The sequence below is a fragment of the Berghia stephanieae genome, chromosome 2 (assembly GCF_034508935.2).
Source record: "Berghia stephanieae isolate SIO BIC M18660-M18661 chromosome 2, UCSD_Bste_1.3, whole genome shotgun sequence".
Classification (NCBI taxonomy): domain Eukaryota; kingdom Metazoa; phylum Mollusca; class Gastropoda; order Nudibranchia; family Aeolidiidae; genus Berghia; species Berghia stephanieae.
In genome coordinates this window covers 123,100,933-123,128,680 of record NC_088361.1, presented here as the reverse complement: position 1 = coordinate 123,128,680, position 27,748 = coordinate 123,100,933, and the positions used below count along the sequence as shown (strand labels likewise).

Genomic DNA, 27,748 nt, shown 5'->3' with positions numbered 1-27,748 from the left:
GAAGATAAGAAAATCAAACATACAAACAGGAAGTACAATTTTGGCAAAGAATTCAACTTCACAGTAGGCTACGCTTAGGTTATGCTTGAAACTTCAGAATAAGTTGGGGATTTGTTTGGTATGCCTTTATAAAATGATGTTTGTAATCAATCGATCTTAGAATTTATATTATGCTAGTTTTGTAAAGAGAAAAAGATTCATACTTCCTTCCCAGACGGATACACAGAGACGACGAGAAGTGAAGGCGAAGAAGGGTCTCTAGTCTAGTCTAGGAAGGAACTTTGATGGGCTAAATCTGTGTCACAGTTCTCCCATTCCATTTACCTGCATGACCGCTAGTTATTGTTTGTGAGCTGCAAGCTAAATACCATGCCTTGGTTAAATTGAGATATCTCTGGTGTTTATTTAGAGAATGTGATGATGAATTAAACTTGAAATTAAAAGGGCATTGATTGATGTGAACGCTCTATCATTCCACATTCATATTCATTATCATTAGGCTTAGGGAGTTTATAAAGTTTAACAAAAATTCTAAGTGTCACTCACACATTTGAAACCATTGTTATATTAAAGAGCTGCCAACACTGATTACAAAACAGTTTGAATTTTGTTTCTATCTTGATTAGAAATGTAGTTAGGGCAGTTCAAATTCAGTCTGAAATTTCAGACTGATTTTTTATTCTTTTTTATTTTTACTCCAAAATTACCATTGAAAAGTTCTGACCGTAATACCGTGCCTGTTAATAAAAAAAACGGTTTAAACAGTCAATATGGATTTCTTATTAGCAGATTATATACCAAAATGTTCGTCTATCGAGGACAATTCATTTACATTAATAAAGAGGAAGAGATACTAATTTCAAAATAACACATTATTACATAATATGACGCAAATGTTACATAATTTAAAAATCGGATAAACATAAGAAACATGATTTGCTATATCACTTTTGGATTTATCCCCAATATCCTTCTGAAACAATTGCAAATAATTCCCCTCTTTGATTGTATACATAAAATAAAGAAGGGTTTGAGACAAATTAAATGAAGGCTGTCATTATCCCAAGACACATATTTGAAGAAACTCTGCTCTTTTAAACAATTATCCACATTCCAGAATATGGAATGTTTCCAAATGCACATAGAAATAAGGAAAGTTAATAAAAACATAAAATTAACCAACATTAAATCAACTGTTACTATATATATACACAATATGATATATGCGTCGACTTCGAAGTGGATGTCATGGCCGAATGGTTTAGTCGTCTGCCCTGGAAGTTTTACCGGAATCGACGTTGTGGGTTCAAATCCTGGTTCCACCACTTTTTAAAAAAAATAATTCCGTCTTCTTTTTACAGAACGTTGCAAGGGATAAATGTCCCATCCATCCTCCCCCCACCTCTTTCAACCAGTTTCCTTTCCAGTGATACCATATTTTCAACTATCAAAATTGCTTCCCGGATACCATTTGAGCGTTCCATAAAATCACTCACTGGGTGGAGTTCCTGGCCTCCCATAGTGGGCAGGGGGGCACTTACTTCTATCCCCTTGTCATGATATTGTTTACTGTTTAGAGATAGTTCTATTTGTCACTTAATGTTTGTAATTGATCTGTGTCTGTACTGTATTGTCTAACTCTTTGTGTTTTAATTTCTTTCCAGATCATGTCGATTTAAATGTTGAATAAAGCCTATATTTTGCATGGCAATCATTCGAATTACTTTCTAGCTTCACAACAATTTATTCAACATTTAACATGGAACGATTCCTTCGACCTGAGCGGTTCAGCGCTGAACCCAATACGCCTGATGCATCAAAGCAATGGAATCACTGGCTCTGTACATTTAACAACTTTCTCTCTTCGTTACCCGAACAGGCGACTGACAACAAACTCAATCTGCTCGTCAATTTCGTCGATCCTGTCGTCTACGAACATATTGCTGATTGTACTACATTCGATTCAGCTGTTGACGTTCTGAAGAACATATACGTGAAACCAAAAAACGAAATATTCGCGAGACACGTCTTGGCTACTACAAAGCAAGAACCAGATCAATCCCTCGATCAGTTCCTTCAAAAGTTGAAGAGACTTGCCAAAGAATGTGATTTTAAAGCTGTTACTGCTGATAAGAACAGGGATGACTTTATCCGAGATGCTTTCATCTGTGGTCTCTCTTCTAATCAGATCAGGCAGCGACTCCTCGAGAATAAGACAATCGAACTTATGGCCGCTTATGAACAGGCTCGATCCTTGGAGATGGCTGAAAAACACTCTCAGAACTACAGCACACCAACTACTGTGCCATGTGGCAGCACTGCTCCTCCGCCCTCTGAAAAGGAACTTGACTCATTCAATGCTTCAGTCACGAACTCTAAATGCTTTTTCTGCGGATACCAACGACATCCTCGATCAAAATGCCCTGCTAGAGAGGCGCTGTGTAAAAGTTGTGGAAAAAAAGGGCATTTTCAAAAGGTATGCCAGTCAAAAAGTAAAAACGAATATGCATCTGCGGCAGACCCGAATACACTCAGTTCAGCCTTTTCAGCCGCGGCTCCCGCTAGTCTCTACAGAGCTGTTATTGACGTGAAATTGTTTAACAAGCCCGTTAAAGCGTTGATAGACACCGGAAGCTCAGAGAGTTTCATTTCAACAGAGATCGCACAAAGTCTCCAATTGAAGATTTTCAAATCAAAGAAAGAAATCTCCATGGCGTCTACTAATCTTTCCAGTACAACCAAGGGTCATTGTTTTGTCTCTTTGGAATACCAGGGACGTTTCTATGAGATTGTGAAATTTTCCATCCTGTCAGGGTTGTGTTCGGACTTGATTTTAGGCCATGACTTTCTTGAACAGCATGATGGAGTTCAAATATCCTTCAAAGGATCAAAGCCTACTTTCTCCGTTTGTAGTCTCACTGCTGCAAAAATCGAACCTGTTTCTCTTTTCAAGAATCTCCTTCCAGAAGTCAGACCTATTGCAACAAAATCAAGACGATTTTCATTACCAGACAAGCAATTCATTGACTCTGAGGTTAAGAAACTTCTTGACGAGGATGTGATCGAACCATCTGATTCTCCATGGCGAGCGCAGGTATTGGTGACAACTAACGAACGACACAAGAAACGCATGGTTGTGGACTATAGTCAGACCATCAATCGCTTCACTCTACTCGATGCATATCCACTTCCAAACATTAATGAAATGATTGAAACAATTTCAAACTACAGTGTCTATAGCACCCTCGATTTGCAAAGTGCTTACCACCAGATCCCAATAAAAGACGAGGAGAAACTGTATACGGCTTTTGAGGCCAGTGGAAATCTCTACCAATTCAAGCGAATTCCCTTTGGAGTCACTAACGGAGTGGCTTGCTTTCAGCGCATCATTGATTCCATTATTCGAGATGAGAAACTGAGTGACACATTTGCTTACTTAGACAATGTGACAATCTGTGGCAGAAATCAGCAAGAGCATGATGAAAACCTTGTGAAATTTCTCAGGTGTGCCAAAGAATATAATATAACATTCAATGAAAGTAAGACTATCCAGTCTGTTAGACAAATCAAGTTACTTGGATTTCAGGTGTCCAAAGGTTGCATTCAGCCAGACCCTGACCGATTACGGCCACTGAGAGAACTTTCAGATCCTCACAATATCAAATCTCAACAGAGAGTGATTGGAATGTTTGCATACTACTCATCCTGGATACCTCATTTCTCGGATAAAATACACCCACTGGTCCAAAATACCACCTTTCCATTGTCAGGAAAAGCCAAGGACTCGTTTGATCTTTTGAAAAAGGAGATTGAAAACGCTGCTGTTGTGACAATTGACCACAACGCTCCTCTAGTTGTAGAAACCGACGCTTCTGAAATTGCAATCGCAGCAACACTAAATCAAGGTGGACGTCCTGTGGCTTTCTTTTCAAGAACTCTGAACCACAGTGAAAAGAAGCATTCTTCTGTTGAAAACGAGGCTTACGCTATTGTGGAAGCCCTTCGAAAGTGGAGGCACTATCTTCTAGGAAAGCATTTCAAACTTGTGACAGATCAGAAAAGCGTTGCCTTTATGTACGGAAATTCTGCAAAAGGAAAAGTCAAAAATGATAAAATCCAAAGATGGAAGATTGAACTGTCAAGCTACAGTTATGACGTTGTGTATCGACCTGGAAAAGACAATGTAGCGGCTGACGCATTTTCAAGGGAGTTCTGCTCATCTACTGGTTCAGATTTAGAAACTTTAAAAAGCCTTCACGACTCACTCTGCCACCCTGGAATTGCAAGGATGAACCATTTTGTCAGGTCAAAGAATCTCCCATATTCCGTGGATGAAATACGAACAATCTGCAACAACTGTAGGGTTTGTCGTGAGCTAAAACCTTCATTCTACAAACCGCAGAACCTCAAAGTGGTCAAAGCAACTCAACCATTCGAGCGTTTGAGTGTTGATTTCAAGGGTCCCTTGCCGTCATCGTCCAAAAATCGGTATCTCCTAACAGTTATTGATGAATATTCTCGCTTCCCTTTTGCGTTCCCATGCTCTGATATGAGCTCATCAACTATCATCAAGTGCTTGTGTCAATTGTTCTCATTGTTTGGAATGCCTATTTCAATACATTCTGACAGAGGTGCTAACTTCATGTCAAGTGAGCTTCAAGATTTCTTGTGCAAAAAGGGTATCGCCTCAAGCCGAACGACCCCATTCAATCCCCGGGGAAATGGACAAGTAGAACCTCTGAATGGAACCCTTTGGAAAACTATCACGTTAGCCCTGAAATCACGTGGTTTGAATGTTAGTCAATGGGAGTCAGTGCTTCTTGACTCTCTCCATTCAATAAGATCACTCTTATGCACTGCGACAAATGAGACTCCTCATGAACGAATCTTCCGCTACAATAGAAAGTCAAGCACTGGTACAACACTTCCTAGCTGGCTGACTACTCCAGGAACTGTTTTGATGAGGCGTCATGTAAGAGCCTCTAAATACGAACCATTGGTGGACGAAGTGGAACTGTTGGACGCTAATCCGCTCTATGCCTACATCCGACTTCCTGATGGTAAAGAAACTACTGTGGCTTTGCGTCACTTAGCCCCTGCTGGTGAAATGACTACTGCCCAACCCTCCAATGAAGAATCAACCATGGCGTTTGACAACACGAGCGTAACTCCACCTTTTCAACCTGTTCAAAAGAATGTGGGAAACGATATTTTACCTGAAACTGTTCTAGAACAGCTTGATGTACAAACTGTGGAAGCGGGTGTAGTGCAAAAATCTGCCTTGGACGAACCATCAGTCTCTGATCCTAACAATCCTAATGAGCTTTCTACTCAAAACGAATCCCGTTCAAACTCCAGAACGAGTGGCTTCATTCGGACGAGACCATACAGTTTACGAAATAGAGAAGCATAATTTGAAATCTCTTGCCACATGCAAGGGGGAAGAATGTCATGATATTGTTTACTGTTTAGAGATAGTTCTATTTGTCACTTAATGTTTGTAATTGATCTGTGTCTGTACTGTATTGTCTAACTCTTTGTGTTTTAATTTCTTTCCAGATCATGTCGATTTAAATGTTGAATAAAGCCTATATTTTGCATGGCAATCATTCGAATTACTTTCTAGCTTCACAACACCCCTTATATCTGTCTTCCAACTCACTCTCTGTCTTTGTCTTGGAATGGGATTACTTGGTTTTGTCCTGGCCCTGGCCGTATACTCTAGCTGAGAGGGAAACAGTCAAATGTATAGTTAGTTTTGGAAGATGATATTATTTTCCTTGTAAATCATCTCTCTGTTATGCATTTTATTATGTTTTCTTTACATTATATACGATTTGTAAAACATTTGAGTGTATTCCTCTTAGTGGGGACCTGTGCTTGTGTCTGGATGAGACTTTAAGTGATCTAAAACTAAGTACTTTGATAGTGTGCTCTTGGAATCTGCACCTGTTTCTTATTTGAACCAATTCAATTCCCCTTTGTCTTACCTTTTCTTGCGTGCTTTAATTGTAATTCTAGAACTTTTTACTATCTCATTTTCTTCCTTTTTACTGGCACTGATATGACCTTTAATGTGTTGCAAAACCCTTAAAAAACAAATCAAACTCATTTCAAAATTTCTAGCCTGGTGATGTCACAGTGTTTCAAGGTGTTTCACAGTGTTTCCCTTTCGTTTTTTCAGTCAACTGGAGTCCAGTTTCAGGCTGATTCCTATGCCTATAGTAATTTTTTGGGTATATTAAATGTATAAATAGTTGAATAACTCTGCTTCTATATATAAACTAGAGACAAATTTCAAATGGTTTTACCAATGGGATGAAAAACTGGATCATAGTTAACCAGATTTTATTCTGTCATTTGAAAACTGAATTTTCATATAAGTGCCTACAACATGATCAATATTCAATATGACATCCTCTCCTCAATTCGGCTTATTCAATATGAACATGTCTTCGCTTTAAAGATAAATATTTTTGCATAAACCTACCTCTAAAAAACTTAGATGTTTCAACTTTCTTTGCAACTTTCACTACTTTTAGATTCTTCACAACTTATGTTTATTTTTCTTTATGTTTACGGTAGAAGTAGAAGAGGCTAGGAGTGAGGGAGGCCTTCCGAAAGCTTCTCGTGCTAAGGGAAACAACACAAATCTTCCCTCAACTAACCCTAAGAAAAAATAAAACCTAGTACCTTTGACTAACCCTAATAGGAAAAACCAACACCTGAGTACCTTTACTAAGACGTATGACTAACCCTAATACTAATAGTAATAGGGAGAAAAAAATCCTCCAACCTCGAGCTAGCCCTAATACTAATATGAGTGAAAAACAACCTAGGACTGGTTTCAATATTTCACAAAACAAAATGGTGGTGGAAACCCAACACAATGGTCGTATTAGGAAAGTTTAAACTTTCACTAATCTATAAAGGTTTGTTCTAGAGTTTTTAAACTGCTACTATATTGACAAATTGAATAAATAAACGCATGACAAAAGATCCATACAAATTGAAAGAAATGCTATCACGAGAGGCTTTCGGAAGGCCTCCCAAAGATTTTGGTCTCCTAGTGGCCAGTTTTGGCTAGGGAGACTAAGATTTTGGCATACAACTGTATTTTCGGTTATGGAACTGTTTTTGTATATTGAAGAGGCGAGTCTTTTTCTTCTATTTATTTTATTTATTGCTTGTTTGTTGGTTTTGTTGCTGCTCTTGTTTTTAGATGTGTATGTAATATTATTATCACGAACAATTTAAATGTAAACCCTTCGTCCGCATAACAAAACAAAGAAACTGTCTAATAAACAGAATATAGTGTTCACTCCTTGTTCAATGGAGTCTGAATTGAACAAAAGCCATAGACTTACAATTTAGTTGAGCATACGACCTGTGTGGTGTGTCGAGAGGAAGGTGTGATACTACATACTTATTTGTAGGTCTGATGTTATCAGCTCATTGTTGTAATGGAAATATGTTCAATCCAAATCAAAAATTGCCACTAACTTACAACAACGTTTAAAAAAAAAAACATAATTATGTAAGGTGTCAGACCTGCTAATAAAATGTGCCACAGGGGAATGTTTGCATGGATGCTAAATTGCCGGTATAAGCCGACAGCGGCTTTTTGTCAAGCCTTGTCGTTTTTTTCAGATGCCCCCCCCCCAACTGGCCAACAATTACCATACCACCACCATCATTATCACCACAGTTCCAAGTTCAAGCACCACAATCGCATCATCACTCCCACCACTTCTACAACCACCACCTCCACATCATCATCACTAGCACCACTACAACAACCACCTCCACATCATCATCACTCCACCACTTCTACAACAACCACCTCCACATCATCATCACTAGCACCACTACAACAACCACCACCTCCACCATCATCATCACTACACCACTTCTACACACCACCAACTCCACATCATCATCACTAGCACCACTTCTACAACCACCACCTCCACATCATCATCACTAGCCACCACTTCTACAACCACCACCTCCACATCATCATCACTAGCACCACTACAACAACCACCTCCACATCATCATCACTAGCACCACTACAACAACCACATCATTACCACTACTACTTCAACCATCAGAACCCCCACATCAAGATCACTACCACTTCTACTACAAACACCACCACAGCATCATCACTAGCCTTAAAACCACTATTACAACCACCACCACATCATCACCATCAATACCACCACAACTACAACTTCAACCACCACCATATAATTTTTATCACACACACACACACACAACTCTACTACAACCACCACCGCTATGTCATCATCACAAACAATACTATTACAACTACCACCATCACATCATTTTCACTAACATTTTTTCTACAATCATCACCACCACCACATCATCATCATCACTCACTTCCACTACTACTACAACCACCACCACTACACCATCATCACTACCACTTCTACTGCAACCATCATGATCTAGGGGGGAATGCCATCTTTACCAGGTGCTCTGCCACAGACTACCACCACTACCAGCACATCATTATCACTACCATCACTACGACAACCACATCAACATCATCACTACCATCACAACTGCCACCAATTCATCGTCACTGTCACTCCCACCACTACACTACAACAACCACCACCAGCATATCATTACAACCACCTCACCAGATCACCATCCCTACCATCACTACTACAACCACCACCACATCACCATTACCACAACCACCACCACATCACCATCCCTACCCCCATTACTGCTACAACCGCCACATCGCCATTCCTATCACCACTAATACAGCAACAGCCATATATATATATATAAATAATACTTTTATTTTATTCATTATTTTTTTTTACCAGGAATGCTTATTATTTTATCTCCACTGATGGAATCAATTCATCTCTTATGAAACAGTATAAAGGTGATTTAATTTATAAATGAAACATTTTATTGTTGAGTATTTGCAAATTGACATAGGAAACACTTTTCTTTTGTTTTTATGACAACATAGAATCTTTGGAGAATGGAAGGTACCAGTCATTCAGATGACAGTGATTCCATGGCTCAAGTCATGTTCACACATCTCCTCTTGCTTGGACTTGATGTAGAGGATATGGAATGTGTTTACAAAATTTCCTTTCACAGGTAAGTTTCAAAAACGCTTATAATTTAGAGCTGTTAATCCTATTGCACAACAGTAAAAAAAATTTAAGTCTATGACACAGACACTGTCATTCATACTACATTATATTTTATGGAAATAGCCTCTCTCTTGAACCAATATTACTGAATTTGCATTTTAGTTTTTGCTAATCTTATTTTCTCTCTTGTGGCCTGTCGTAAAATCAAGAGATTTTATTGCACATGGAGGAATCTTTTCAGTTTGTATGTATTCTATTCTCTACTCATCCCTTTTACCTTGTCCTCAGATATTTTATTTTTAATTTATAAGACTGAATTGTGTGAAGATAAAGCCCAAAGAAAAGTTTCTTCATAGGATGAATAAAGGGAATTTTACAGTCTTAAAGCTCCATATATTACTCAATAACACAAATATACACCCATTTACTTGAGAGTGATTTCATGGCTCAAGTCATGTTATCACGTTTTGTCATTTTAAATATATCTATCTAAAGATGGATAGCTTTAGAAAACCTTTATGCATGCTCAGCTCTGTTTTTATTATTTAATTTCTGCAGGGACATGTTCAAAGGATACAACAAAGCTGGGGCAAATGCAGTCCTGCATTTCCTGTTTTATAATCTAAACCCAACAGTTTGTGATGAACAATTTAGGTAATGAATGATAAAAAAAACGTTCGTTTGTTTTTTTTTTTGTTTAGTTGGTTGAGATGAAAGTGCTTAAAATAAATTAAATAGTTACCCCCTGATTAAGATTTGGGAGAGGGAGGGGGAACTGATTATTCTCAGAGTATGAGATTTTGTTTTCAATGCCAAATATTTCTAAATTGCGGAAGTGCATGTATGGTCTTTAATCTATTTTCTAATTTTCTGTTGCAATTAAAATAATAACAAACAGTTCCTTTTTTTATGAATTGATAACATTCACTGTTTAAATAATTTCATGAGTACATAGTCTGCAATGCATATTAAGAATGATTTTTCCATTTTTTATTTCAAATTTTAATAAATTCTTTTTCATCAGAGATTGTTGGCCCATCATAGACAAGAAATCAGAAGCTCAGTTTCGTAAAGCATGTTTTACTTGGTTAGTCGGCATAAAAAAGGTAAATGTCATAAAGTAAAATATTTAAATAGTGCTCTAAGGAACATCGAGGGTCTGCTACAGACAGTGGTAAAGCAGTAATGACTTTCAAATGCATGAACAAATGACAAAATGTTTTGGTTAGTCAGTCACATTTTGAATTGTTTCTCATTAATCATCCGAGAGAACTTAAGTGAAATTAAATTTTTCTTCAACTGTTCAAAATAACTCAATTTTGTTTTCTTTTTTGCGTGCAAAACCAATTGCATAATTATGATTTTTAAAATTTGTTTGATATTGTTTTAGTTATTTTGTATAAATTTTGTAATATTATCAGGTTATTTTTCATTTATTTTCAGAGTGAACCAGATGTACAATGGCCAGTTTTAAATGCATCATCTCTGCAATTCCCAGGGGGTTCAAAATTTATACATATTCTGTTTCGTCTTTCTACTTATGTACTAAAACAAAGTATATCAGGTATTTGGATGTTTGATTTATTTGTACAAGCAATAAATATTTAGATAATTGTTAAACTCATTTGTGAAACATATGGAGTGCTGTTAAACTTTTTAGAAAGAAAGTTTATTGATTATAGTAATCTGGCATGAAGGTAATGTTTTGTTCAAGATCCATTTGCATTTTGACTTTAAAACATATTGAAACATTAATGCTTTTAGTGTTCCAGACAGTATCTCTTTGCAGTTTAATGATTTTTAAAATGAAATTATTGTCTTATCTTTATGAAGTGAAGTTTTGCCATTCAATGTCTGTAAGTGGCAGAAAGGAAATAAGTTTTGCCAATTTTGTCTGAATATGATTTCCAGTTACTTTATTGACATTGAAAGAATAATCTTGTTTTTGTTTTTGTTTTGGCGCTGTACCCATCCCGAACTTTAAGACTCTATCCTTACCTGATTACGTGAGAGCCTGTTATATAGAACACATTAATAATGAAATGTCTGTGATGGGAGCTACCAATGATTTTTCTTGTTTAATATATTGGAATCAGAGGCACAGTACAATGTCAACTTCCATCACTGGATGACCCTCCATCCAGATGGAAAAAAGTGTGACAGGGTGTCTTGTAAAGCAGTGTTCATGAATTTGTTTTTGTTACACTAGTAGGACATGCAAATTCATTGTAAACAAATACAGTAGAATCTCTCTAATCCGGATGTCTCCATTATCCGGACAGGTTGCCTGGGATGGATTTTTTTTCTTTATTTGTACACTTTAGGTACTGATTCTACTATCCTGTAATCTGGACAAAATGCTGGGAACAGAGGAGTTCGGGTTGGAGAGATGAGACTGTATATAGATATTTGTCCAATGCTTATGAGGCAGAGGCCGCTGAATTTTTTCTCTTAATTTCTATCATATTTTCTTTATAAACATTATTCCATTTTGTTTATTTTTCATTAATTTTTTATCCTAATGTTTTAAATTTCATTTCATCATACATATGTTGTTAATCTTCTTCAAATTCGTTTTTTAATTTTTTAATTTTCTGTTTGATGATCAGTGTTGTTATCGATTTGTATTTTCTTCATAGCAAACCAAGACCAACAGTTTGTACTGATTAATCAAGTGTTACCGAATACCACCCCAAATATGGATGCAGTAAAATTGGCTTCCATTCAGGACAATGCCGACCTGGAGTTACAAAGATTTATGAATCAGATGTACATGACAAATTCTTCCCATCAAATGTGGAATAAATATGCAAGGTAAAATAGGAATGTAATCAAAGTACTTGCCACCATATCTAATATGATCAACTTCTAGTATTGGGGGAAATTTATTATTATTATTGTTATCGTCTTTATAATGTAGCGACCAGTGTGAAGGAGAATCAATCTACATGTCTTTTATTTATTTATTTTTAAGGTGTGGGGTGTGGATGTAAATAAGGCAGCTGACTGTCCTGTTCTCATCATTTCTTTTATGGGATGAATGAAATATGCTATGGGTGAATGAGGATTCCCCAATCGGTTGTCTTCATAAAGCTTCAACCAACACAAAAAGACATTATAATTTAATTATTTTGAGTCGACATGTTACAAAAATGACTTTTTGGCACATCTAATATTGATTTTTCTCACTTATCCCCCACTTTAATGATTTCTGCACAGTGAGTTGGTCCATGGAATTCGTGAAATGTCCAAAGCCCAGAGGGAGAATGAACAAGAAAAACGGACTATTGTTACAGGTTTGGCTGAAAATGCCATTAAGCAAGGATGGTCAGTGTCATTTATATCATTTTGATCATAAAACACAACATTTTGAAGCGTGACAACTTTGGTCCATTCTCTTACAATTTGAGTTAAAAGAAAATTTTTTGTGCTTGCTAATTTTGTCAAGTTTCCTCATGTTATTTGTCATTGACAACATCAAGACAGTCTGCAGAAGGTCTTCCACTCATAGGATAAAATTCAGGTCCCCTTTTTGACCAAATTCGGTTGGGGTTTTATTTTTGTTTGTTGTTTTTTTTTTTCCTTCGGATCTATATCAGGATAAATAATGAAAAGGCCTCTCTCTGCCTCATGACAACTTTACAAAGATGAAATTTGGGGTGGGGGGGTGGGGGGTGAGGATAGTTGCACAAGTTAAGTTTTAATTTTCCTCCAGATTTGGATTTTTATGTGCATATGGAAGTTTTCCATTTTATTGAAAAACATCTTTCCTCCCATAGACAGTCTGATTTTTTGGACATTTTATTATTGATGCTTCTGGCAGTTATTTGTTTACAGCATATCACTTATCAAAATGTTTTTAAACCTTTTGCTTGGATAAAATGACAAGCAACTGGTGAGCTTTTCATTGGCTTTACATTACAGCCAACAGTCCTGATAAAATCGGTACTGTCCCAATATGGCAATCTGAAGAAAAAGAAGAAAACATAAATTTTTTTCTGTATAATTAAGGAAATCATCTGGGCATGTCTCGGGATTATGATTTGTACAATATTTTTTTTGGATTAAAATAAGAAAGAAAAATTTTTAACTAGCAAATCAAAATAAGGAACGGACAAATAGAGAGTATATCTTTAAGTCCAGATTATATTTTAGAATAATCCAAAACAAAACTGCCATTTTGGTAGTTATGACATTTGTGCATATTAGGGTGTCCCGTTTTAGATTTTTGTAAAGTTGGCCGCTATGGCCTTATATAATTTATAACTTTATTAGCATTAATTTAATCTAATAACCAAATGAATATTCTCCTGTTGTCTAATGTTTTTCAATAAATATGAATTTGTTCTAGTTTTTATTTACATAATGGGAATGCCTGGTTATTCCGATGTTTTCTGCTATAATCTAACTCCATAGAATGCTTATACTTTACTTTGGTATGATGTTAAGATGTTAAAAAAAAATTATTTTTCACACATCCCAAAATATACAAATTGTACTAAATTTACATAAAATTTTAACATACCTTATTGAGACACATGGCATAATCAAGATGCCTAATTTATTCCCATTTCTATTTTCCAATTGAAACCTTGACAATATCATATTCCCGCCAATGGTTTACCCATGGTGTTTTGCTATTCCTTGTTTTTATATATTTTTATTTATTTGTTTATTTTGTTTGCTTTGTCTCTAATTATACATTGATGGCACTGTCCAACCTTTATTTTCTACTTTCCACTTTCAGTAATCTACCTGTCAAGAGAACCTTGAATATGTTTGATGGAGAAAAAGATGATTCAAATATTAAACGTCAACAGCGACTTCAAAGGGTTTGTTTTATTTGATCAAATAATCCATTATTAAAAGAGATACATATAGCAGGTGATAGTTTCCGGTAGCCTGGAATTTCAAAAGTCACTAATTCAGTTTTCAGTAAAATGTAATACTTTTGTAAAATGGTTAAAATCTGCCTTTCCACTTGAAACTATCTAGGAATGATGACACCATGATATAACTGAATATGTGAAGAAATTAATATATAAATAAATTTAGATGAGCTGTGATTCATATGGGCAGCATCCTCTCTACTACAATTTAGTTTCTGGACATAACATTTCCAATTTTTGTTATTCTCTCTCTCTCTCTCTCTCTCTCTCTCTCTCTCTCTCTCTCTCTCTCTCTCTCTCTCTCTCTCTCTCTCTCTCTTTCTCTTTCTCTCCATCTCTCTCTCCATCCCCCAAATCACGCACACATAGTGGGCAAGGAGGTACATACTGTGTATTCCATCCCCCTATGTCCGTTTCCCAACATGCTCTCTATCTTTGTATTTGAATGAGATTACTTGGTTTTGCCCTGGCTGGGAGGGGAACTGTCAAATGTATAGTTAGTTTTGGGAGATGATATTTTTTTCCTTGTAAATCATCTCTCTGTTATGCACTGTATTATGTATTCTTTATATTATATATGATTTGTAAAACATTTGAGTGTATTCCTCTAGTGGGGACCTGTGATTGTGTCTGGGTGAGTCTTTTAGTGATCTCAAACTAAGTACTTCGATAGTGTGCACTTGGAATCTACATCTGTTTCCTATTTGAACCAATTCCCCTTTGTCTTACTTTTTCTTGGGTGCTTAAATTGTAATTCTACAACTTTTGCCTATCCCATTTTCTTACTTTTTACTGGCGCTGATATGACCTTAATGTGTTGCAAGCGCCGTAAAACCCTTAAAAACAAACAAAACAACATGTAAATTTATATCTTGCCTTAACAGGTAAAATCTTCATGGGACAAGGTAAATACTTTTTACAATGGGCTAGAGAATGACAGAAAGGTGGTCAAAGCCATCTTGGAACACTCAACATCTTCTGACAGACTTGATGCAAATGACATTGGTATCCGAATCCCTGGCTTGTTGTTAAAACAGTGTGAAAGGGAAATACGACAGGTAACGGATATTCTCTCTTTTGGATTGTTTATTTTATGTTTTTTAGGTTGTTTTTTTTTTTGTTTACACCAAATCATTTTACTAATACAGGTCTCAGTGTTAATTTTCTAAAACAAAGTTTCATTCCGCATTTTTAAATAGGTGGAAACTATAAGCACATAGTCGTCCTTGAAATAAACTGTGGAGTTGACTTGAAATTTTGGCTTCCATTCAAATAAGCTATAGCAAACCCTGGTTCATATTTAAACTTGAGTTTAATAATTTGCTTAAATCTCTTGCCCCTTTAAAATATTCAAATTCTTCCACTCTATTTTTTCTTTAATTCTGTACTATCATTTCAGCGACAGATTGACAATGTTTATATAGGGGGTCGGCTAAATTTGCTGTCTGTGCTTCAGCTATGGAATCTCTGTCTTCGCTTGTATTTAGAACAGCTTGAAGAAGGTAAGTCTTGTCCTCTAAATAAATGCATTTTTGAATGTATTTTTAATGTGTACAAATGTTGATTAGGGATGAAAAAACACATTCTGTTTTTTATTTTTTTATTTCTAGGCCTAAGTTGGTGTGTCATTCACAAAACCAGCTGCTTGTCAAAGGAAACAAGATTAGATTAGGTGTGGCTGTAAGACTTCAGAATGTTTTTGCCGTGGTTATACAATCAATATGATTCATAGTCGTGGCAGCAGATCGATTTTCAGGACATCCATTCCTTGTTTAATTGTAGCTTGTGAGCGGGATCTTTTGTGTGTGTGTATCAGGTTTTTTTTGTTTTGTTTTTTTAAATATAAATGTTTTCCATTATATACAATCATTATTGTTATTATTGGGGGGCGAAGTGGCCGAGTGGTTAAGGCATTGCACTGTGATCCGGATGACCCGGGTTCGAGTCCCGCTTCAGGCACTTTCAGTTTTTTTCCTTGAGCAAGATTGTTAACCCCCGATTTGCTCACTTGGACAACATGGGTGATTCCTGTTGACATCAGACATCTTGTTTGATGAGTTATCTATATTCCTTTGTGGAATGTCTAGGCGACGCTATCTTATGATATCGTGGCGCAAAAGGCATAATTTTATTTTTATTATTATTGTTATTATAATTATTATTTATATTTCAGATATTTACTCTTACAATTATAAAACAGTTGTTAAATAAGACACAACTCACATTTGCACATCTTTTGTTCGACACTTTTGGTGATGATTCTCTCTCTCTCTTTATCTCTTTAACAGCGGATTTGCCAGATGTAACAAAGGAAGTTTCCGGCCTTACCATGCAGGCTCATAAATTTCACTCTTTCTTAAGGGAAATACAGGCATTGAGGTATTGTTTATATAATTCTTCTGTGTGAATTTTTAAGAATAGAACTCTCTTGTTTACCCTCTTTTCATTATATTCTTCTGGGTGGGGTTCCTGGCCTCCCATAGTGGGCAAGGAGGCACTTACTGTGTCTTCTATCCCCTTATATCTGTCTTCCAACTCACTCTCTGTCTTTGTCTCGAAATGAGATTACTTGGTTTTGTCCTGGGCCTGGCCAGATACTCTAGCTGAGAGGGAAACAGTCAAATGTATAGTTAGTTTTGGGAGATGATATTTTTTTCCTTGTAAATCAAGTCTCTGTTATGCATTGTATTCTGTTTTCTTTATATTATATACGATTTATAAAACATTTGAGTGTATTCCTCTTAGTGGGGACTTGTGCTTGTGTCTGGATGAGACTTTTCGTGGTCTCAAACTAAGTACTTTGATAGTGTGCTCTTGGAATCTACACCTGTTTCTTATTTGAGCCAATTCCCCTTTGTCTTACCTTTTCTTGGGTGCTTTAATTGTAATTCTAGAACTTTTTACTATCCCATTTTCTTCCTTTTTACTGGCGTTGATGTGACCTTAATGTGTTGCAAGTGCCGTAAAACCCTTAAAAACAAAACAATTTTATTTTTAATTTAATTCTTATTAGTTTTATTTTATTATTAGTATGAGTAGGTGGATAATCTTTGTATTTGATTATTTTTGTTTTTGTTGCAGGTTGGGGGGGGGGGGGGGGGGGGGGGGAGTTCTGTCCTTATAATGCATGACTTTTGCATGTGGAATTTATATAAAGACTAAAAAGATCTTTCTCAACATTTTATATTTCATTTCTAGAGAGGAAATATCAGCAATATTTATTCCGGATCTTGAACAGTCAATCCAAAATCTTCGCAAAGAGACAAGGGTTGAAACAGAGGACACTGGACCATTATCACAGAGTGTACGTTATTATTTGTAAATTGCTTTGTAAAGAATTAAGCAAATTTTTTTTTTAAATTCCATTCTCCCCCCCCCCCCCCCCCCCCCCCCCCCCCCCCAAAAAAAAAAAAAAAAAGAAAAGAAAATTGTAATTATCCTTTATATCATTATTATACAATGGAGCTTAGTTTATCTCAATTTCTGTAGCATTATATGGATGTTGCTCATTTTGCAAGAAATGGATATATTATAATCAAACTGAATGTCATGAAGTCAATTTTTAAGCATTTTAAAGTGATAATTCGTAGAAATAGGAGTAGAAATTATGTTTTTTATATTGATGCAGAATTATTTTTCCTTTTTAATCGGCTTCTTTCCTCAACATATAGATTTTTTGTTTGTAGCTTGTGGTAGGTCTACTAGAATATCTCACTTTTTATTTATTTTGTATTATTCAACCAAAAAAAGCTGACAAAAACTAAATTCTTCCATAGTTTTAAAAAATAACTACTGACGTCTTATTTATGTATATATATGTGTCGAATGTCATGAAAATGACCTTTCAGCACAACTTGTATTATATATATCTATATAATATACATATATATTTACAAGATTATTGATTCGGTTTAGTGTGGTCAAAACAGATAAATATAGAGTGTATTTCGGTCTCTTCAATGGCAATCCCAATGGAAGAAAAAAACAACAATATATATTATATATATATATATATATATATATATATATATAAATATATATATATAATATTATGCATGTGTGTTTCAGTCTCTTCAACTGACTACGCCAACATTTCCATCATCATCTGAGAACAGATCTCCCTCTAATCCTGCTACACCTGCTGGTCTCTTTACACCAAAGGCACCAAAGAAAAAAGGTTAGTACTACTTATAACTGGGTTTCTTGTTTCCCTCCTGATATATGCGATTGATTATTTGATTTATGAAATAGTTTTGCGAGATGATTTTTATCACTTGTATATCATCTTTCTATTATTTGTTGTTATGCTTTCTCTTTTAGGGAGGGGGGGGGGGGGGTCTTTGTAAGGATTGATTTTTGGAAATAATTACAAATTGCAGTTTAATAATGGAATTGAATTTTTGGTGAGAAGAAAAGTGATGAGTCATTATTCTTTTAATTTGAAAGATATAAATTATAATTATGATCCTTTGAATTCTCTGCATCCCGTTTCTGGAATTTCTTTCAAAGCTGATTTGAAACAATACCTTTTCCCGTTATGGGTTAATAATAATACATTGATTATGCATTGCTTGTGATATGTCATTATACAAACAGCTTTACGGTCTTTTTCATTGTCAGCCATTTATTTGATGCACTCAGAGACTGTTATATACAGAAATGACATAGATTTTTATTATTATTTGAAATGATTCTTTTTAACATAAATAACAATATAATTGTCTTGACCTGAATGCAGACACTCCAACAGTTCTATCAGAGATGATGGCATCTATAACCAACGTCACTCAAAAAACTCCAATAGCCCAACCATCTAGACTCGCTTTTGATAAATTGAAGACGTCACAAAGGTAAGTAATGATAATCTAATCCCTTTCATATCGGTTGATGAAGCAAGTGTTCTGTTAGAGATTGTTTAATAAGGCTACATATATGACTTTTCTTACCTCTTCACTACGGCTATGTGGTCTAGTGGTATGACACTCGCTTTCGGATCGGAAGGTCGTGGGTTCGAGCCTCGCGTTCGGCGCATAGTTGAGTCCTTGGAGAAGGCTCTTTACTCACATTCTCTCACCGTACTCAGGTGTAAAACGAGTACCTGGCCGTTAACAGCGTTGTCTTTGTCCAAACAAAAATTTGTAATATCGCCTAACAGGCGTCATGTCCCGTTCTAAATGTTACGTGTTGCTGTTGGCCAGGGACCCCTTGTAAAGCACTTTGAGCGCGTTTAGTGGATATTGCGCTATATAAAAGCTCAAGTTTTTCACAAGTATTAGATTCTATGTTGTTTTCAGAACTGATATTCTCTTCATATTCTAAAACATTGTAAATGTTTTACTTAAAGTAGTTTACTTTTATTTAAACTGGTGTATCTAAATACATTTAATTTTTTGTTTTAAAAATTATTTTTACTATTTATATTATTATCTTTTATTAATATTTAACTGTTTATTTATCATCTGTTTATTTATTTGGATTATTTTTATATAATTGAATTTATTTACTTTTGTACCAATTTCTTTGTTTGTAAATGAACTGAAATTAGATCCAATTGATTGCAAGCTTTATTTGTATTGTTTATTATCAAGGTCATCCCCAGCAGCCTCCTTTGCCTCCAAGAATCTAAAGCAGACGCGTGTGGGTAAAATCCAAAGAGATGTTGTGTCTGCATCATCTAAACAAAAACCTGTTAAGGTATTAAAAATAACACAATAATAAATTGGTATTAGTTATTGAAGAGTTGGTTTCCATGTATAACTGTAAATAAGAGCATCCGTGGATAAAAGTGTATTTCTTAACTTTATATTTTCAAGTTCGTCAATTGAATGGATGATTACATTCGTTAGCAGGCTTTGATTTTTTTTGTCATCTCTGTTATCAATATTGTTATTAGTGTTGTCATGTCATCATCATCACCACCACCACCATTACCACCAAAAGAATCATGAAAACTTGCTGAAATATCAAAGAGGCAACTTCATTTTAGGAATTTGAATTATGTGGCTTATGTCCCCACGATGTTTTGGGATTGCCAAGTTCAATTCCTTGTAAAGGCTCTTTACTCACATTTTCTTACCCTACTGAGATGAAAGATGAGTACTTGGCTGTCAACAGCATTGCTCTGCCAAAACCATATTATAATAGCTTCTTACATGCTGCTTGTCTTGTCCAATCTATTCACTGCTGATGTTGGTTTTGGCCCCTTGTAAAGTGTTTTGAGCAGATTTAATGGATATTGAGCTACAAAAAGGCTAACATTGGATTGTTTGATTTTGTTAATTTTTCTGTTAATAAAATATTATTCCTCCCATCCAGGTTAATCATAAGAAAGATAATTTACCCAAGTCCAAATCTTCAAACAAGAGCCTTATTGAGAGAGAAGAGGCGATAGATTCTTACCAAAGCATTTTAGACCAAATGGCTCTCTCTGTAAGTATTGATTTATAACTTTTTAAAAGAGGCATGTAGGGATGTTATGGTCTTTCAGATGTTACTTCTTCCTCTTTGTTTTTTCCTTATTCTGATCTTTATCCAGACTTTCACAGCTCCAGGTTCGAATAGTCAATAACAATTCTGTTATGCTTGATTAAAAAACAAACTGAAGACATCACATCTCATGATTTGGAAGAGATATGAAAAAAAATAGTTTTTATCAGTGTTCCTGATTTTAATATTGACAAATAATCCAGAAATGGAGAGACTGACACCTAAAGAATTGCAGGATCTCACTTAAAATACAAAGAAGTTGTGGAAAAACTTAGTTATTTAGTCCACATTTTTTACTCTTCTGGAAGCTAGACCTGCTATTCTTTGAATGCCTGTATATCAGTTTCTAAATCATTTGACAATATTTAAATCAGGAAAATTGATAAAAATTATATTGTGTCCAAAGTTTTTCAAAATGTCCTTTTGTGTCGAACATCAGAATATAACCCATTGCTCCAACCTTGTATAATGTTATCTTGCATTGTAAACACAAGATGTTATTCTTTCCAAGTTTGAACTGATGAAATGTTTTACAGTCCAAATCTTATGCAAAGTAAATTTTTAAAAATATTATTCTCAAAGCTCAAACATTACCTGAGAGAAAAAAAATTATAAAGTCAAAGTGAGCTGTCTCAACATTCACCATCCTTATTTTAAAAAGAAAAGGTTATTTTGGATTAAAGTAAAACAGCGAGGTAAACAAGTTCATATGATTTGCAGGCTTGCCAACCAGTATGATTTCTCATATTTTAATATGCTTTGAGGTCCAAAATATGATGAGATGGGAAGGTTGATTAAAATGTGATAAATGCGAAAAGTCAACAGTTTGTAACTAAAAGAGGAAAAATGATAAAACTGAAATAGTTGAAGATCATTACATATCGTCTCCACGTACATGAGAATCTATGTAGCCAGACAGATGATTGTCATAGGAATTGCAGGATTATCTTTCTCTCTACTGGCTCAAGTCTCCATAAATTCAACGAATCTGAATCTGATATTTCGGATGGTTGCACGTGTTGAAAATATGATTTGTGGGGGGGGGGGGCATATGAGAAAATGAGCATAAATATTGGAAAAAATATGATAGATCTTTTCAAATGGTTGAGGTTGGTTGACAAGTCTGGATTTGTTTCCTTAGTCTGCAAAGATCATGATAGGTTTGTGGGGTTTTTTTTCTAAATGTTATTCCAAATGTGAAACAGAAAGTATGCTTTTGTTTCATGTCATATCATGAGCTGCTGTTTATATTATGCAAGATATTTCAAAATATCAAAGATATAAAAAAATAAAAACCCAATTAATAACTTTTCCAACCTATAAATGATTATTTGAATGTGTAATTTTATTCCTTCTCCATGATGGCAGGTTGCAGACTCAGTTATTGATAGAGACGACACAGGCAATTCTACGGATATGAGTTATCAACTCTCCAGTGGCACCAGTTTGGATGTGGACCTGAACAATGTTTCAGCCTTCTCTCAAGCATTGATGCTTGAATTGGGTGAGTTGTTGTCATTCAGGAAGATTTATAATTATAAGTTTTACTTCTGTCTTTAAATTTTTAAATTATTATTATTATTATTGAATACAAATATATACTTGACTCAGGCTTGTGGCTCAAGGTCTCTAGGGAGAGGCCCTCAACTTCCCTTTTAACCCTCTCGTGTTCAGATTCTTTTTGGGGGAGTAGATAATGAGTTCCCTATATGGCCATGTCAATCATGTAGACATCCTTTGATGATATAAGCCTACTCTTTGATATCTGTTATCGCCTTTTCGTTTTCTACGGTCACTCATGGCTAAACTCCGCCCAGAAACGATTTCATAGGTCCGTCCATCACCAAATTTCAAACTTTTGTTCTCGTGAGTTCTTAAGTTTTTTGACCGATGAACGATTGGCTACTGAGCATCTTGACCCTTCAACGATTGGTCGTTCTGGCAGCTCACGTGTCAACAGCCGTCAACAATGAATTGAATCATCGTTCAGGCAGTGGAAGACGGCCATGGAATAGTTGCGTCACATCGCCACGTTGTTGAATAAATTATCCAGGCATGGTTGATAGTTAAAAAAGCCAAATTATGTTGTAGTTACATTTGAACAAACAAAGTATATCACTGATCTCGTCTCTTGAGATTAGAATGATATAAAAATCAAGAAAATCGGCCGATAAATAAAAAAGTTGCTAAAAAAAGCTAAATAAACAAAAGCAATTTTTAAAATCAAATTTATTCGTAAAACAGTTGGTTTTCAACCGATTTTTATGAAACAAAGACCAATGTACTAATTTTTTCAAGCTGATTTCAGCAATGTGACTTTCAAATTCCTCAGAATTATATTTTTTACTTTTAGATTTTAGCTTTTAGGCCTACTCAATAAGGTGTTATATTCCTTGCATAACAATAGCGTAATACATCGACGGGGAGAAGCGTCTTTGTTTCGGCCAGCTGGATAGATAGCATGTGATTGGTCGAAGACTTTGAGACGCTTGATTCACAATTCTACACGAACGGACCCCGGCGGTCTATCAAAGAGGTGTAACAAATTTATTTACCGACTATTTTTCTTGGTGCTAAAATTACAAAGTAATAATTTCGCATCAGAAAAAATAACTCTGAAGTTCCTATCTCTTTATTACAATAAAATTGATACCTCGAATGACAAAATCGACCCACAAATAAGGGAGTTATAAATTATTCATACTATTTTTAAAAGTTTACAATAATTGTCTTCAAAGTCATTTTTCATCACCAAAGTCGTAATTTTTTACCGATTTTTACCAAACAAAGTGCAATGTCAATGATTTTCACCCGCAAATAAAATAGGATTTAAATCGCAATTTCTGAAACGTATTTTCTTTTCTGTCGGCAAATTTATAAAAATCAAAGCTGAAAACACCCTGCGGCAGTGACAGGGCCTGTCATTTCCTTCACAACGATTGGATTTTACTTACTGAGGCCAGTCTTGACTACCCCGCCCATGAATATTATGCCAGTGTCGGTTTTTGTCGGGTTGAATCTTAAAGAGTTAACTTACTGTGTTTTCTATTCTTCTTAGCTTACATCTCTTTTTTCTTTACATGAGTTGTATGTCTTTGTTCTGGAATGGGCCGTATTTGTTTTTAACCAGGTGCTGCTATAGATATGTTGCTTAAGGGGACTTAAATGAGTGTTTCTATTTCTTTTGGGGTGGGGAAAAGCAGGGGAGATAATGCTTTTCTTTTTTTTATTTTCTTGTAAATCATTTCAACATCATTATATATTTTATAATCATTAAGAAGTTTTGTTAAAATTTGAGTGTATCCCTTTTGGTTAAGTTTGGTAAAGACAATGTCTGTGTGAGTGTATAAAGTAGTATTGAATATATGACACATGGTTATGTTCTCGAATCTGCTTTGCTTTGTCTTACCTTTTCTTGGGAATCCTAATAGCTCAGTGGTAGAGCTCTCGCCTCACAAGCAAAGGTAGTGGTATTGTTTCCTGGTATAGTCAACGTTTTTCCTGACTCATCTGTTCATCCAGAGATCTCTTAGATATTGTGTCAAGTACTTTGCAATAGACTAGTATCTTAAGCAAAAGGAGGCAAATAATTGTTACTGTCTGGTCCATTTAATGGTCTGATATGAGCTCGGGCTCTATTGCTAGATCTGGTCTTTAATTATATGCATTATATTTAATTATACTGATGCTGAAATTGCCTTAGTGTTGCTAGCTTTGTGAAGCCTTTGAAAACAATCTTCTCAGCCAACTGACTGTGATTCCTAAGAATCTTTATTCAGTCCTTTAATATACTCTCCAATATTAGGGGAAGCCATTTGTCACTGATTTTGTTCCTTAGTTGTGTCCAACACAAAGAGGACAATTCACATATTTAGTTGTACATATCGTAAATCGCTTAATGATTCTTTTGAGTGAACAAAACTCACAAATCACACAACATTGAGATACTAGTCCTGTATGCAGAGACTCAATTGTTGCTCAATTACCGATAAAGGAACAGAAGCAAGTAGTAAATGTTCAAGTTAAACACAATGTTTATAAAGAATACTATTTTTCATTGAGATGAACCACTTTTTAAAACGTTAAAATTGACTTCAAAAAAAAACAACAAAAAAAACTTGAGGTAATAACTTTTGTGGATGATGACTTTGATTTAAATCGTAAATATTTTTTCCCTTGAAGGCATATTGTTCACTGTGGATACTTGCTGTATAATTTTTTTTTAATGTTTTCGTCTGTCTATACACTAAATTTACCAACATATTTTTTGTTTCAGAGCAAGAGAGTGGGTGTGAGGTCAATGCAACACTGGAAGATTCATTTACTCCGTTGAAATATGGAATTTTACTTGATAAGTCTCCAATGAAACTTGGGCGCAAGTCTACATCAAAATCTTCTACTGTTTCATTGGATTCTTCATTTGATATGAATCGGGTGCCTGAATTAAAATCCTCTCTATCGACAACAAAATCTCCCTCTGTTTCATTCGATTCTCCATTTAATATGAATCAGGTACCTCCATTAAAGTCTCCTATTTCTATGTCAAAATCTTCCGTTACTTCAGAAGAATCTATATATGAAAGGAATCCAGTGTCATTAAAATCCTCTATATCCTTAACAAAATCGTCAATTCCCTCATTAGATTCTGCATCTAGTATAAACCTGGTAGCAACATCTATTTCCTCAACATCTATTGAAAAGTCTACTTCCCCCTCATTAGATTCTTCATTTAACATAAATCCTATGTTTACACCGAAATCTCCAAACTTTTCAACAAAATCTTCTACGGGGTCTGTAGATTCTTCACCAGATTTAGATCTCCTGACAACAGTCAAATCCCCCATTGTCATGTCACCCATAGAGAGCTTTAAATTACATCATAGGACAGAGTTAAAACCAAACCTTCCCCCACCCCCACCTTCCTCTGCCTGGGACATCCAGAGACAAATGGATGACTTGTTTTCCCAGGGCTGTAAAATCTTTGAAGACATAGATGACGACTGAACATGTTTTTTGGGGTTTTTTTTAACGGGGGGGGGGGGGGGGGGTGCATTCGTTTTTTACATGACGGTAAATTTTTTTAAAGTGTTAAAGATAATTATACAGGTACAACTATTTTGTCAGGGATGAGGGTCAGCTCCCTTTCTACTGAGGTCATATGGATTTTAGAATAGTCTTTTTTGCAGTGAAATGATTATTAAGGATATATGGAGATGACAATGATTAGATTTGTTTAAACAACATTTGATGTAGGTCTCAGAGTTATAAAAACTTGACAGATGTGTACACACCTGTTGAAAGAAATGAGCTCTCAACAATTTTTGAAAAGTGCTCGTTACTGCCCTTATCTGGGCCCAGGAAAATCATGCTCTTGGATCATTTTTTTTAAAAAACTATTCCCCTGTATCTTCCATAGACCTGAGTCCCACTTTAGGCACTGAACTATCAATCTATATACGTGTAACTTATTTTGTGTGGTGCATCCCCTTCTTTAGATACTGAAATAACCTAAAGGTGTAGTGACTACATTTTAAATTCTGGGTGGGGATCCTGACCTCCCATAGCGGGCAGGGAGGTACATACTGTGTCTTCTATCCCCTTATATATCTGTTATCCAACATGCTTTCTGTCTTTGTCTCGGAATGAGATTACTTGGTTTTGTCCTGGCACTGGCCGGAATCCTAGCTGGGAGGGAAACAGTCAAATGCATAGTTATTGTTTTGGGAGATGATATTTTTTTTTAAATCATCTCTCTGTTATGTATTATTATTTTTATTTTGAATGTATAATGTAAGCATTTGAGTGTGTTCCTCTTTGTTGGATTTTGTGCTTTGTGTCTGGATGAGACTTGTAGGTGATTTCAAACTAAGTACATTGGTGGTATGCTCTTGGAATCTACATCTGATCCCTATTTGTTCTCAATTCCCCTTTGTCTTACTTTTTCTTGGGTGCTTTAATTGTAATTCTAGAACTTTTTACTATCCCATTTTCTTCCTTTTTACTGGCGCTGATATAACCTAATTGTGTTGCAAGCGCCGTAAAACCCTTAAAAACAAAACAAAACATTTTAAATTGCTATAACTAAACTGAACTTGCGTATAGGTCGCTTAGAGTTAACTCCCTCCGTAGTGGTATAAGGGGAAAGTTATATTTTTAAATACTTGAATTTTTCCCCTTTTGACAAAGATCTTGGGTTTTTTTGTGTGCGTGGGTGGGACTTTTGATTTTGAGTTGACTGCTATTGCCCAAAATGAGACCCCTAGATAGATTGTTCATTACTGTTTAAATTAGTTCCCATCAAGTTAATTTTTCCTTATATATTCATCACCACCTTCCTTTTTTTTTTTTGATAGTATGACCTTAAATTCTTGTTGAATTTATTTTAAATTTATTTCCTTTTTTAAAACTTTGTTGATTTTTGTTGTTGTTTTTAATGAAAAGCAGATGCATGTGATTATAGTAGTGCAGCTTTTTTTCTTCTTCATAAATTATTGTTTGTCTCTGATGAAGTACAAACTTATTTTATTGAACAATGATTTTATTAAAGAATGAAATGAATTCTCGTTTTGCCTTCATTTATATTTTTGTACATGTAGGTTTTTAAGTGGATTTATCAAATTCCATCAATGGTTAATTGTCATAAATTTTGGACTATGAAACGCGAAGGATGGAATTCTTCATAGCAGAAGAACATATCTGGGCTGTTGGGTTCCACTTCGATATCTCGGCTACATTTCGGGGCAGGGTTCCCGGCTTCACATAGTGGGCAGGGAGGTACTTGCTGTCTCTTCTATCCTTCTGTATCTGTTTTCCAATTGCTTTCTGTCTTTGTCTTGGAATGAGATTACTTAATTTTGCCCTGACCCTGGCTGGGAGGGAAACAGTCGAATGTCTAATTATAGTTTTGGGAGATGGCTTTTTTTTTTTCCTTGTAAATCATCTCTGACTCTGTCTTTTGTACTGTTATTTTTTTTATTTTAAGCATATGAATTAAAAACATTTGAGTGCATTCTTCTAATGGGATCTTGTGCTAGTGTCTGGATGAGACTTTTAGGTGATCTCAAACTAAGTACACTGACAGTGTGCTTTTGGAATCTACATCTGTTCACTATTTCAACCATTTCCCCTCGGTCTTCCTTTTTCCTCCAAGTCATTTTAGTTGTAAATCTAGAATGTTTTTAGTATCCAATTTTCTTCCTTTTTACTAGCAATTTACCTAAA

The 27,748-nt window shown here is 35.3% G+C and overlaps 1 protein-coding gene across 1 annotated transcript; it reads left to right on the top strand.

The window, feature by feature from the left end:
* The first annotated feature begins 19 nt into the window (after positions 1–19).
* On the top strand, positions 20–27,085 carry LOC144966477 (uncharacterized). The gene is made up of 18 exons (XM_078903064.1): positions 20–118; positions 9,023–9,156; positions 9,711–9,806; positions 10,177–10,258; positions 10,596–10,716; positions 11,792–11,966; positions 12,372–12,479; positions 13,900–13,984; positions 14,926–15,099; positions 15,441–15,543; positions 16,330–16,420; positions 17,240–17,345; positions 18,110–18,218; positions 18,780–18,891; positions 19,630–19,735; positions 20,357–20,470; positions 21,896–22,031; positions 24,804–27,085. Exons 2-18 carry the CDS (start codon positions 9,035–9,037, stop codon positions 25,529–25,531), a joined length of 2,568 nt encoding a protein of 855 aa, XP_078759190.1. The 5' UTR covers positions 20–118; positions 9,023–9,034; the 3' UTR covers positions 25,532–27,085.
* The last annotated feature ends 663 nt before the right edge of the window (positions 27,086–27,748 follow it).